General features: G+C 44.0%; 2 protein-coding genes across 5 annotated transcripts; one reads left to right on the forward strand and one right to left on the reverse strand.

The window, feature by feature from the left end:
• The first annotated feature begins 303 nt into the window (after positions 1-303).
• LOC117841057 (serine/threonine-protein kinase BLUS1) lies at positions 304-7,639 on the forward strand. Of its 4 annotated transcripts, XM_034721628.2 has the most exons (20): positions 314-750; positions 1,384-1,638; positions 1,784-1,908; positions 2,006-2,050; positions 2,138-2,219; positions 2,308-2,376; positions 3,934-4,104; positions 4,185-4,250; positions 4,439-4,507; positions 4,587-4,721; positions 4,806-4,873; positions 5,025-5,204; positions 5,719-5,828; positions 5,953-6,032; positions 6,107-6,145; positions 6,335-6,454; positions 6,574-6,714; positions 6,894-6,955; positions 7,049-7,100; positions 7,259-7,639. In XM_034721628.2, the coding sequence occupies exons 1-20, from the start codon at positions 550-552 to the stop codon at positions 7,262-7,264; spliced, it is 2,076 nt and encodes a 691-aa protein (XP_034577519.1). In that variant the 5' UTR covers positions 314-549; the 3' UTR covers positions 7,265-7,639. The 4 variants fall into 4 exon arrangements, 2 of the variants coding, with proteins under 2 accessions (XP_034577525.1, XP_034577519.1); XM_034721634.2 differs by lacking the exon at positions 6,107-6,145 and having other exon boundaries at positions 313-750; XR_004637149.2 differs by lacking the exons at positions 7,049-7,100; positions 7,259-7,639 and having other exon boundaries at positions 304-750; positions 6,378-6,454.
• Positions 7,640-7,824: 185 nt separating this feature from the next.
• LOC117841078 (autophagy-related protein 18b) lies at positions 7,825-11,272 on the reverse strand. The gene is made up of 11 exons (XM_034721652.2): positions 10,932-11,272; positions 10,742-10,815; positions 10,359-10,432; positions 10,109-10,218; positions 9,831-9,922; positions 9,566-9,678; positions 8,895-9,014; positions 8,671-8,816; positions 8,478-8,588; positions 8,331-8,390; positions 7,825-8,221 (listed from the first exon to the last, which is right to left on the reverse strand). Exons 1-11 carry the CDS (start codon positions 10,988-10,990, stop codon positions 8,059-8,061), a joined length of 1,122 nt encoding a protein of 373 aa, XP_034577543.1. The 5' UTR covers positions 10,991-11,272; the 3' UTR covers positions 7,825-8,058.
• Positions 11,273-12,398: the final 1,126 nt, after the last annotated feature.

A 12,398-nucleotide genomic window follows, 5' to 3' on the forward strand; every position in this document is an offset into this window, starting at 1 on the left:
TCAGAATTAACAGCTTATAAAAGTACTTTTGAATATGAATATAGCCCGTTCGCAAAAATGAGCATGGTGATAGTCAATTGTTAGCCAAAGATTAATTAGGTTGAATGTTAATTTTCCCGCCTTAAAAAGAAAAGGAAAAAAGGAAGGTGTGTAACAAATGCTTGCACATGCGAGAAAACAGCCTTGAGGCACGCGCCGTGCAGCGTCACCCGGGCGCCGCATCCTCCCCCTCCCAACCAAGTGGCGCTCTCCCTGCATCCAAATGTCCGTCTCCCGCTTCAGGCACGCGCCCCCGTCCCCTCTTCATTTCCTTCCTCCTCCGCAGGCGCAGCGCGCGGCGCGGCCCTTCACAGGCGCCCCTCCTCTCCTCCCGTTCCACCTCCGCGCCACCACTTCTCTCGCGTGATGGCGCTGCGGGACTAGGGTTCGTCGGCCACCCTCCCTCCGCGCGGCGGGAACTCGCGATCCTGGAGCTTCGACTCAGTCGTCGTCGGCGATCGATCGCGCGCGCTGCCTGATCGTCCGGCTCGGGTATCGGGGATCGGCAGCATGGCGGGGACGGGGGAAAAGGCGGCGGGCGGCGGGGGAGCGGCGGAGAGGCGCAAGTACCCGATCCACGTGGAGGACTACGAGCTGTACGAGGAGATCGGGCAGGGCGTCAGCGCCATCGTGTACCGCGCGCTCTGCAAGCCGCTCGACGAGATCGTCGCCGTCAAGGTGCTCGACTTCGAGCGCACCAACAGCGACCTGGTACGCGCTACATCATTTCCTCCCGACTGCTTCCGTCTCATTCACTGAACGATGCTGCGTCGCCGAATGAGCATGGCATCGATTTAACGGGGTACATATCATATATGTGTGCGTGCACTGGATTATCTGCGGACGCATGAACTGGTAGTGGTCGGAAACCGCATGGCATTGTTGCCCTCCACGCACATTTTGATTTTCCTGTTTGGAGCTATATATTTTGATCAGTGATGTTCAGAAGAATGACTCGGGTGGATTCCTTGTTTTTTTGGTGAAGATAATGATCCTGTGTATTATAGCTGAAAAATGAAAATGATACTGATTCCACAACATATTTGCCCCCTCGCACATTTTGATTTTGATTTTGGGAACTATTTGGACCAGTGGTGTTCAGAAGAATGGCTTGGGTGAATTCGTTTTTCTGAAGAAAATGATCCTACGTATCATATATAGCTGAGAATGGCACTGACCCTGCAAATAATGAAATAAGTGAATATTTATTTGGTGGATGCTGGTTAAATCTGAAATGTAAGGGTGTCGATAGTTTGCATATTCTTACAGTTGCACGTCATTGCATTTTTTACTGTCTTGGATCTCTTTCTAGTGTCTGAATAACTAATTGAATATTCAACGCAGAACAACATCATGCGTGAAGCTCAGACAATGATTCTGATAGATCATCCTAATGTTGTCAAGGCACATTGTTCATTTACAAAGGACCAAACGTTATGGGTGATTATGCCATATATGGCTGGAGGGTCTTGTCTTCACATAATGAAATCAGTCCAGCCTGCTGGTTTCGAGGAAGCAGTCATTGCAACGGTGCTTCGTGAAGTCCTGAAAGGTTTAGAGTATCTTCACCATCATGGGCATATACATCGAGATGTGAAGGTAACAACCAGCTTTGTTCACGAGCATTTGGATTGCTTTCTGTTCCTTCTTTCTGACTGCTACATATAGTTATTATGTCATCTTCCTATTTAGTTGTTTCAGCAAATTTAAGTAGTTATTTTGTCTTCCTTTGTTTTGGTGATAGGCAGGAAATATTCTAGTTGATTCTAGGGGTGGAATTAAGCTTGGAGATTTTGGAGTCTCTGCTTGCCTTTTCGATTCTGGTGATAGGCAGAGGGCCAGGAATACTTTTGTGGGAACTCCTTGCTGGTACAGGATCTTAAATAACACGGAATACTATTTCAATCCTGACGTGCAGAGCTTTTTTTTTCTACATGTTCATCCTTGGACATTTTTAATGTTTTAGGATGGCTCCCGAGGTTATGGAGCAGCTACATGGATATGATTTCAGGTTTGGTACTAGATTTTCCTGGTTACATGCTAAGTAATTTTCATCTGCACCACTACTGTTAACTGGAGCTACTTCAATATACTACAGAGCAGACATATGGTCCTTTGGAATTACTGCACTTGAACTTGCCCATGGTCACGCTCCTTTCTCAAAGTACCCTCCCATGAAGGTATATTTTCCTCAGCTGTCATTACATTATCTTTGGAGTAAATCCTTGCTATGTTCCAACAATATATAAAATTCCTGCTATTTGTCAGGTCTTGCTTATGACGCTTCAGAATGCTCCTCCGGGTCTGGACTATGAGAGAGATAAGAAATTCTCGAGGGTATATATTTTAGAGTAAAGTACACCACTAGTCTTTAAACTTGTAATGCTATGTCATCCCGATCTCCAAACTCTCAAAACGCATAAATATATCTCTAAACTTACTAATTGTGTTATATAAGTCCCACATCTTTAAATCTAAACATAAACTGCCTACGTGGCATCTGACTATGCTATGACATGGACCCGAAGCCCCATGTATCAACTCCATCTCTCCTGTCTGTTTTTTTCCACCTGACAAGCAACAATAAATGTGTTATCTTCTTCCTCGAGCACCACAGCCAGCCATGGGCTCCAGCAAGCCATCTCTTCTCTCTTGCACCGAAGCAAACAACAACAGCTCTCTTCTCTCTTCGTTCTTGTCCTTGAAACCAAGAAGCAAGTTATCAGCTTCCATCCTCTGCTCGGGCAGAGCACCACAACCCACCCACGCCGCTGGCTTCAAGGGATCAACTTCGAGCCGTCGCGCCGCCCGCTGGTCAATACATGCCATTGGCCGGAGCCTCCGCCATGGCTGCGCTGCCATGCGTCCTTCTGGACTGCACCGGCAACAGCTTTTAGGTGGCGCAGCATCAATACCAGCTGCTCGATGATACCCACAACCTGCTCGACGATATGCCCGTGTGGCCGGTGAAGCTTTTGGAGTTGAGGCATACGGTGGAGAGCGAGGACCCCTTCGGCCCGCCCCTTTGCTCGGAGCTCGCCCAACCACCTGGAGTTTGCGACGCCAATCAGCCAGCCTAGATCCGGAGGTCATGTGGCCTCCTGAAGCCTGCGCCGCCCGGACCTAGCGCCGAGTCTGGAACTCGTGCCGCGTGCGGATGCGGTGCTCAGACGGCAACCCGACGAGGCGGGCGGCTGCGGTGCAAGGCATGAGACGGAGCCGAAAGCACGGGAGTGGTGTCGATGGGATCTCGAGCTCCACCCCTCCACCAGGCGCTCTCCCTCTTCCATCGGCGTTGAGGCTGCCATGGCTGTCTTCTGCTCGCGGTGCGTGAGGGGAGGGATCAGAGAGACTGAGGGCCCCTTCGGTGCGGTTTCGCCCAAAGGGCCTTCGGTCTGCACTGTGTGTTACCGTAGCATGGAGTCGGAATGAATACCGATGCATCAAAATGAATTGGAAAGAAGGTGAAGCCGGTCAAGCCGAAAAAACCGTCTCCCCGCGGGTTCGGCTCCGCCTGCTACAGTACTGCTACAGTCACGAAGCCAAAACCGGCCTAAGCCGCATCAAACGAGTCCTGAGAAAGGGCGGAGGGAGGGGAAGAGACCACATGGTAGAGACATGGGATGGCACGTGGGCTCCACATGTCGGGTCCATGTCATAGCACAATCATCATGCCACATATGCTGTTTAAATCTAGATTTGAAGATTTGGGACTCGTATGACACAATTAGCAAGTTTGGGGATATATTCATGCGTTTTACGAGTTTTGGGATCGGGATGAACATCGCTACAAGTTTAAGGACAGTGCACTGTACTCTATATTTTAGATCACATCCATATTTTATCTATGTTGAGTACAACTTCTTATTTCTGAAAAATAAATTCTTATAATAGAACTTCAAGCAAATGATTGCTATGTGTTTGGTAAAAGACCCTTCAAAGAGGCCTTCGGCAAAAAAGTTGTTGAAGCAACCCTTTTTCAAGCAAGCTCGTTCCACTGATTTCATTGCTCGAAAGCTTTTGGAAGGATTGCCTGGCCTTGGTGCCAGATATCAAGCTTTGAAGGTACACTAGTTTTAAGTTCTACTTTGTGTCCAACTATTCTTCTTCGTGAAACTAATACAGAAAGCTTCTCCGCTATGCAGGAAAAGGATGAGAGTTTAATGGCTCAAAAGAAAATGTCTGATGGAAAGAAAGAAGAAATCTCACAGGTGCACATTCTAAATATCTGAATCGACGGAAATGTCTCTATTCTTGTAGTAAGTTGAGTAAAACTTTCCACAGCTTGGGTCTACCCACAGAAAAGTGTTCCCAATAAAAAACAGCGCTTTTCCATATTACCCTAAATAACTAGTTTTCAAATTATTAATTTAATCCCTACTATTTCTTGTTTTGATAGGATGAATACAAAAGGGGTATTAGCAGTTGGACCTTTGACATCGATGACCTGAGATCCCAAGCTTCACTGGTAGGCATATACCATCTCCGTTGTTTCTTTATTCATTGATTTTCACACCATGTAATTCCATCCATTGACCTTTTTTTAGGGCACAGAATGTGACGACAGTATATCATACAAAGATTCAGATACATCTTTATACGACTTGGACAGCTTGCAGGAGCAAGCACCGGAAGGTCCTCATTTGTCAAGAGATTTCTCAGTGAAGTACGATGCTGACATCGTAAGTTTCTATTCCTCTGGATATTTTGGTGTTAGAACTCAGCATAATGTTTGGGCTGACATCTAACCCAAGCAAAGTTGGTAGGAAAATGATCTGAAAGCCAATGATAAGTCAACTGCTTCATCCCCTGATCAGCCTGCTTGCTTGTTAAGGTAATTGACTTGACTCTTTCCAAACTTGACCTTCGAATTTATATAGTGCTGACAAGATCTAGTTCTATGAGTGCTGCATTTATGTCTATGGCAACATACAAATTCTCTTTCTTCAGCAAATTGTTTTTTTTTCACTTCTTTACACTGTCAGGAATGCTTCTATGCGTGGGATGCCTGTAAACGGTCTTGTCAGGAAAGATAACTGTACGGAAAGCTATGATTTGGAATGTCAAGAGAGGCACCCAGACATTATTCCAACTAGCTCAATGCATGAAAGGAAGTTTTCTTTTAATTCATGCTCATCGGATGGACTCCTTTCGTCAAAAGAGAGGTTCGTTCTTGTTTACAGACTACAACTAGAGAATACATTGTACATCTGAACAACTGCCTACTCTAAAGCAATGACATGACCAGAATTAGAAGCAAAACCTGTTCTTTTAATGACTGTCGCGATAGATCATATTGCAGTAGTGTTTCTTAGTACTCAAAAGCAAGCTGCTTGAGTATACATTATTTTCCTTTTCATCCCATGATGTATTTACATAAGTTCGTTGGCCTCGGATATAAACCAATTAGAAGCAGGTTACTTTTATATTCATCACAGTATAACTAATATGTAAGCTGCATAAATTTACCGGAAAGAGCATTATATAAATACAGAAAGGTTAGAGAAGGCTCTAATTCCAACATTGCACTTCTGTCCCGGGAACTAAGTTTTTATCATTTTGGCACTGGCTTGGTGTTATTCAAGAAACTATGATGCTGCTATGAAGCTTTTATTTGTTTAGTTGCCTAATTTACCTATCTTCTCAAAGAAATATGTAACTAAGATCTAATCCTTTCAGCTCTAAACTGCAAAGTAACATTCATAACCGTGACAAGTGTAATGGAGCACCCTGGCATGTATCAGATGAACCATCTCCTGAAGCTGTTCCTAAGGCACATAAATCAGCAGGTGAATGTGCCCTCTTTACTGGAACTTAGGTTCTATATATTTCAAAAGTTCAAATGTGGCTTTGTGTACCATAAACTTGCTACCTCTTATTGTGTTAACTTTAATGTGCTTCATTCTAATGCAGAGGACCATGATGATAGATCGAAACCTCCACTTATAAGAGGTCGATTTAAAGTTATACCTGGGCATGTCGACTTTGATAAGGTGTTGGCAAAAATTCACAGTCAGTGCACAAATATTAGGTTAATTAAATGATGACATATCTTTTATAATATCAGGCTCAATCACCTGGCCTACAAAAGTGTCACAGCATGCAGGTTATAGGCTCCACTTTTACATTTTTTGTTATTGTTTTTGAAAAACAGGAGGAAAAAAATGTCTTGTACTTCTTCCTTTTGTTGCTTATAAGCATCTTAACAGCATAACAGACTGCCAAAAAATAGCGCCTTTTTTCCTTTTCACTGTTTGATGTTTTTAACTAAACATTCAATTCTGCTAATACGCAGACAATTTCTCGCCTTCCATCTTTAAGCATACCATCTTCCGCAGAGGCAGCATCAAGCATTATTGGTGGCTCCTTCTACATGCAGCTATATAGCGTTCTTCAGACAAATATGCTTCAGAGGGTAAGCCACCTGTAAAAGATGCACAGACAAAAGAGAACACCTATCCATCAAACAATTCAAAATGAAGAGCCTGAACTCTGTTGAAGTGTTTGATGCCCTATCTTTGTCCTCTCTTGCAGGAGCAAATACTTCATGCGATGAAGCAGTTAAGTGGTTTTGACATGGCGTCACCGGGCGTACCTTCTGTGGCTTCACCGTGTATCCCTTCCACAAGCCGCTCAACATCTCCATCAGGGGCATTATCAGTTGACAGATCCATGGTGAGTTGATATTGTAGCTAGAATATGCTTGATCCTTTAGTTATGAACATCGAAGTGTTATAAAACAAGCTTTAGACTCCGTAGTCATGAATGAAAGAGGAAAACTGGAAAACATTGGTGAATAATCTACACTCTTCTTATGATGATGGTAAACACAATAACCGTGGCTGCCTGTCCAGTTGGAAGCTGCACATGAAAAGGAGAAAGAGCTGATGAATGAAATATTGGAGCTGCAATGGCGGTAATCATTTTTAATCTGGTCTTTCCAAACCAAAGTATGACATGCAGAAATTTATGAACCTCAGTCCCGATTCCTGAGTTCTGAGCGCTGCAGGTTATTGTGTACTCAAGATGAGGTTCAGAGGCTCAAGGCAAAGGCAGCGCAGGTGCACACAACATTTATCCTCCCCTCAAACTATTTTTTGTACATCTTCCGAGAATCTTCAAATGCAAAAATTGTGCATTGGATACCCCAGGAATCCCTAAGAAAAAGTTGCTACCAATGTAAATTTTCTGCATGTGTAAGAACGCTTCTTATTGACAGATCTGATGCTCAAGCTGCGAAGGGAGCAATCAAGGGCACGTCATATGATCTGTGCCGTCTATTGATGCGGTTTTCAAGTGGTTTTTTTTAGCATAGAAGAGAGAAAATAAGGATATGATATATTTAAAGTAGAACTAGCAACGCTCGAGTGTTCATTGCTGTTAAGAAAGGACACTATGTTGGTCCTGAATATGTGTGCATGTGCTTCTGGATGGCATGGCGCTATGTTTTTTGTTGGAGCGCTGTGCCCCGTGTGGGGGAGAGAGTTGAACATGATGATCTGTAAGTTGTAAGTCGCTTTCCTTTCAGTGTTGCGTCGACAAAGTCATTTGGTCCCTAGCAAGGTGGTAAAACCCAATATAAGGAAAGAGACTTTATCTAGGACACACTGTCAGGATCCCTGTTACGATCAGCTGAGAAACGTTTCATGATTTTCCATTACAGATAGTGTTATTCCGAAGTAGGTGCACAGGATGGTGCAACATGAAAAACAAAATCAAAGCAAGGGTAACCGTCAAAAAGTGAAAAATACTTCAAACTACAATGGAAGGGAGATTATTTCAACATGTCCGAATTTTTTTGTCTGTATTGCATCAAACTCGCTGTTTGCTTCTACAAATAATTTACATGCAACACAACACACCAATTCCCACCAGAGATGGCATCTCTACAATCTGTACAGTTGAAGTTAGTCCCAATGCACGGTTAAGGCCGAAGAACCCCCCATGAGTATATATACACAAACATAATCAGCCAACAGGCTCCGGTCGGAGGAGCGAGTGGTCAGCAAGCATTACAAGTCAGTCTATGACTATGTGCTGCTCATTCTGCTTGAGACTGCTCAAACCAGCTTCCAGGAGATTGAATTCACGCTCCAACGACCACGAAGATTCATTTGATTTGGTTGTGCCAATCACATACTCCCGGAAGTACCCATCATGTGTTACAATGTAAATTACAGTCCTGCAAAATGTGGCACAGGTAATTTAGACGTGTGTGGCAGTTAGCGCATTCCACATCAACAAAATAATAAAAAACCCTCATGAATGGAGGATGAAATCATGGTTCTTACTTCAATGCAGGAAGTTTGGAAGAATTTTGGGAATTTTCAACACTGTTTACTGCCAGACAGCTGCATTCCAAAGGATGATGTTAGAAAAAAAAATCAATAACAAAGTTTGTACACGGAGTGGAAGAAAGCAGAAGAGCTTGAATGGACCTCTTGATGTTTGCAGGGACAACATTGTGAATAACATGATGATTAGCTGGGTCCAAAGCATCAGTTACTGATCCAGGAATTACTGAACTGAGCAATGTATTTCCTTGTCTCCTGAAAAATGGGTATCATAAAGTAAAATTGCCTGTGAAATAACGGCTCGCAAATTTATAGCTAGTGAAAGCAAGAAAAAAACCTTCCATTTCTGGCAGCGTCAAGGAAAAACATGTGCAAAGAGCCTGATGAACTTGTGGCGACAAGAACGTCAGGCAGATCAACAGATGGACTAAATGCCAGTGAATAGATCGTTGATGGGTATGTTCCCCGCCGAAAACTATGTGACTGTTGAAGTAAAAATGCAAAAAGAGATTAAGCGGATCATAGAGAGCTCAATGTCAAAGGAGAAAGGTGTAATTTCACCTTGGTTGCTTGTGTGACGAGATGTACTCTAACCATAGTACCCTTTTCAGAAGCAGTTGCCAGGTACATGCCATTCGAAGAAAAAACCATTGCAGCTAATGGAGCCTGATGAGCATCTATCTGTTGCCCAATTACACAAAATAGTGAGAAGACAGAAAGGGAAGAAGCAGCAGTTAATTCACACTGTAAAAGTTCTCATTGAAAGAATTGGAATATGGGCATATCATTCGGAGAGTTGAGAATTTAGGCTTACAGCTTGATAGTCTCAACCCTCCATTTAATTGAGAAGAAAATATGGTTACAAGAAACCGTCATCTACTGGCTGGGAAGATTAAACATTGAAAGGTGACTAAGATGTGTATTGCAAGTTTCTCATACCACCATAAGCATGAGCTTCAGCACGTTTTTCTTCTACACCGATAGATAAGCTAAATGCTGCCACATCAGCTGCACAGTCATTGGCTTGTTTTCTATCTTTGAAATAAAGCAAGGGGTCTTAAATAATTAGTGGACTCTAATACACTTTTATAGTGATTAACAACTGAGATACAAGCCTGGAGAATAAAGTAGTGATCTTTACTAAGCTGTATGTGAGAAAATCATAATAGGAAAGGATTTAAACCTCCTGGAGCCAATACTATGGCACATGAAGTGAGGAAACAACAGATTACCTGACATATTAATTCAGGTTTTGATGCTTTGTATACTAAAGCAGATCCTTTGGATGTGCTTGCTGGCAGAGCCAAATAACACTCTTCTGAATTTGGAGCAAATGCACATAGACCTGATTATAAAGCACAACAATATTAGCAGCAAACACTGCAAGTATAGAAATAACTAAAACTTAATTTTTTTTTTGCCCAGCTTGGCAGCAAGAAATATTAGCAGGATCAATGATATGGACATTTGGTACAGAGGCAGCAGTAGGATCCATACCTTTTGTATTGGGCACTGTTTCAATTTCTTCCAAGATAGTAGTTTTATTTAGATCATAAACAAAAGTTCTGTCCTGCAATACAACAACAAGCCTGCACATAATGTGACAACTATTTTACTCAAAAGAACACTGCAGGTCTGCAGCTCAAGTATGCACAATAAAACAAGATTCCCAGTTTGTGTCTGGGAGACTAGGATGTGATTAGTAAGTATCAATTAACAGAACATCAGTATAAATCGCCACAGGAATTGATAAACACAACAAAGCAGCAGTTTACCTCTTCATACTTAATCGAACTGACAAAATTGAAGTCCTAAAGTTCAGATCTTTCTTTGATGCTCCTGTTCTGGTATTGAACAAGCAGAGACGGCGAGGAGACATTGCAGGCTGCAAAAAAAGGATAAAAATGAACTGGCAATCAACGGGTGAAATCGACTAACATGTGCAAGTTCAGAAAGTTTAGGAGCAAACAATCAACAGGAACTAGCCCAACTTAGTAAGCAAAACAAGAGAAATTCCTGAGGCACCTTTTCACCGGTTCCGACAATGACAAGAAGGCTTGAGCCAAATAGCATTTCCACAATGTTGAATCCCCCAAGATCTGCAGACACACAGAGGTTCATAAATCCTCAGCATTTTAGTAGTAGTTCTATTACAGAACAACTATCTTTGCAATGGAATGACCAATTGATGTTCTTTCGTAAACAAATTGGAGTGTTGTTTGATTTGATTCTGCTAGACAGTAATGTATTGCTGTTTCAAAATTTTAAAACGCTATTTATTTCTAATCTTACATGACAGGGCGTGGCAGTTTGATTGCTGTACTAACATGGCCACATGGGATATATCCACTAAAACTGAAGGAAGAAGGCAAAGGAAAAAAAGAGAGAGAGTTTCTGAAGAACTGAACTATTTTCATAGCAGAGCCTCCCATTACGGGCGTCGAAGATCTTGAACCCATCCTTCGTCCCGACAGAAAATAAGCTGCAACATCAACACCCAGAAACCAGAATCAGAGCTGTCGCCCCTGATCCATCAGCACCCCCACCGTATAACTAATCACAAGCAAGTCATTGCCGCTGCTCCTGTCTCGCACGCACCTGTTGTCCTGATTGAAGGAGGCGCAGATGATCTGCGACGGAGCCGAGCTGCTCGCCATCGCCGGCGCAGTCAGAATTCGATCTTCTCGCCGGTTCCCCGTCCGTCTCAGCGAGAATTCCGGTACAGCCTTGCTACTTGGGGCGTAGGTGGGTGGGTGGGTGGGTGGATTCGATTAGAACTCCAACGTCGAAGCAAGCTAGGGTTCCGCGCAACAGCGAAATCGATCCCGGTTTCGGATGGTCCTCCACGCCACGCAAAATCCGATACCCCCAGACGTCGGGAGGAGGACGACGACGACGAGGACTAGGAGGAGAGTACAAGGGCGAGCTCCTCCTGGGAATCCGGTTCGTTGTCCCGGGCCAGGAAGAGCACGACAGACAGATGAGATGACTCGCTTTGGCCCATGTGCGGCCCGTCATTGTTAGGCCCAAAATCAAAAGCAAGTAGCAGTTTATCCGTTTATACATGAAAATGAAACTGTTCCTAGCATGTTGGATTCCCTTTGGAAAATGCTAACATTGGTGCACTCTATTTTTTTTTGGAAATTCCATCAAAAAAGAATTTGGAGATCCATGAGTGGATTGATGATGGGCTGCATCAGAGTGAAGAAGAGGGAGGAGAGAGCATACTTTACCGAGAAGATGCAGTGCAAGTGCAAAAGCTTGCATCAAGATCAAACTCGCCAATCGGTAGCGAGATCAATCCCCAAATGGCTCCAATCGTAGCTCTCTCTCTCTCTCTCTCTCTCTATCTCTGGGTTCATAAAAGTAGGCACTCAACTTTAACAAACCCGATCCACACCTGCTTTACTCCCTCGATCGATCGAAAGATCAATCGATTTCTTCCCGGCATCAGCTTTGGCACGCGTGACAGCGAGTTGATTTCAGCGACTGGATTCCTCGTTGCCAGTTGATTTCGGAAAGGGTTTTTGATTTCAAGCGCCTTTTGACCGCACCGCGCTCGAGAGAAAAAAAACTGCGAGATTTCAAAGTTCCATGACTTTCACCAGATGCGCAGGAGGGCGTGTTTCTCTGTCTTTCTGAAGATGAAGCTCACCCGCATTTTTAACGCACGAGTGTGGCCAGGGAGGAGAGAGGAGCTGATGACAATTTTTCTTTTCTTCGTGACCGCAGGTTATGGGCGGATGGAAAGGTAAAACAGAGCGGTGCGCGTCGAGATGCGTGCTGCGCAGGCACGCGGGCCTCCACCTGTCCCCGGAAAACCGCACGCAGCTGCTGCAGGCACCTCGCTGTTCAGCACTTGAAGAACGAAACGAAACGACGCGTGCTTTTGCTGTGCCTTGCCTGCCCGACTGCCTCTTCTGTTCTGCGTCTCCGTCTGCACGAGCCCTGATCTGAATCTGATGAGCCTGCCTCTGCCTGCCTGACCCGGAAACGCTAAGCTTGCCGATTAGACCATGCTTGGCAGCACTATTTCTCTAATCATTCCCCTCTCCGAGGCGATCT

The sequence above is a fragment of the Setaria viridis genome, chromosome 1 (genome assembly GCF_005286985.2).
Source record: "Setaria viridis chromosome 1, Setaria_viridis_v4.0, whole genome shotgun sequence".
NCBI classification, from domain to species: domain Eukaryota; kingdom Viridiplantae; phylum Streptophyta; class Magnoliopsida; order Poales; family Poaceae; genus Setaria; species Setaria viridis.

Coding starts and splice junctions, on each gene's coding strand:
- LOC117841078 (XM_034721652.2), bottom strand. CDS start 10,990: ATGGCGAGCAGCTCGGCTCCGTCGCAGATCATCTGCGCCTCCTTCAAT. Junction 10,816..10,931: donor TCCTTCAATCAGGACAACAG/GTGCGTGCGAGA, acceptor TTGATGTTGCAG/CTTATTTTCTGTCGGGACGA. Junction 8,817..8,894: donor TCGTCACACAAGCAACCAAG/GTGAAATTACAC, acceptor TTACTTCAACAG/TCACATAGTTTTCGGCGGGG.
- LOC117841057 (XM_034721628.2), top strand. CDS start 550: ATGGCGGGGACGGGGGAAAAGGCGGCGGGCGGCGGGGGAGCGGCGGAG. Junction 4,105..4,184: donor CCAGATATCAAGCTTTGAAG/GTACACTAGTTT, acceptor TCCGCTATGCAG/GAAAAGGATGAGAGTTTAAT. Junction 4,508..4,586: donor TGAGATCCCAAGCTTCACTG/GTAGGCATATAC, acceptor ACCTTTTTTTAG/GGCACAGAATGTGACGACAG.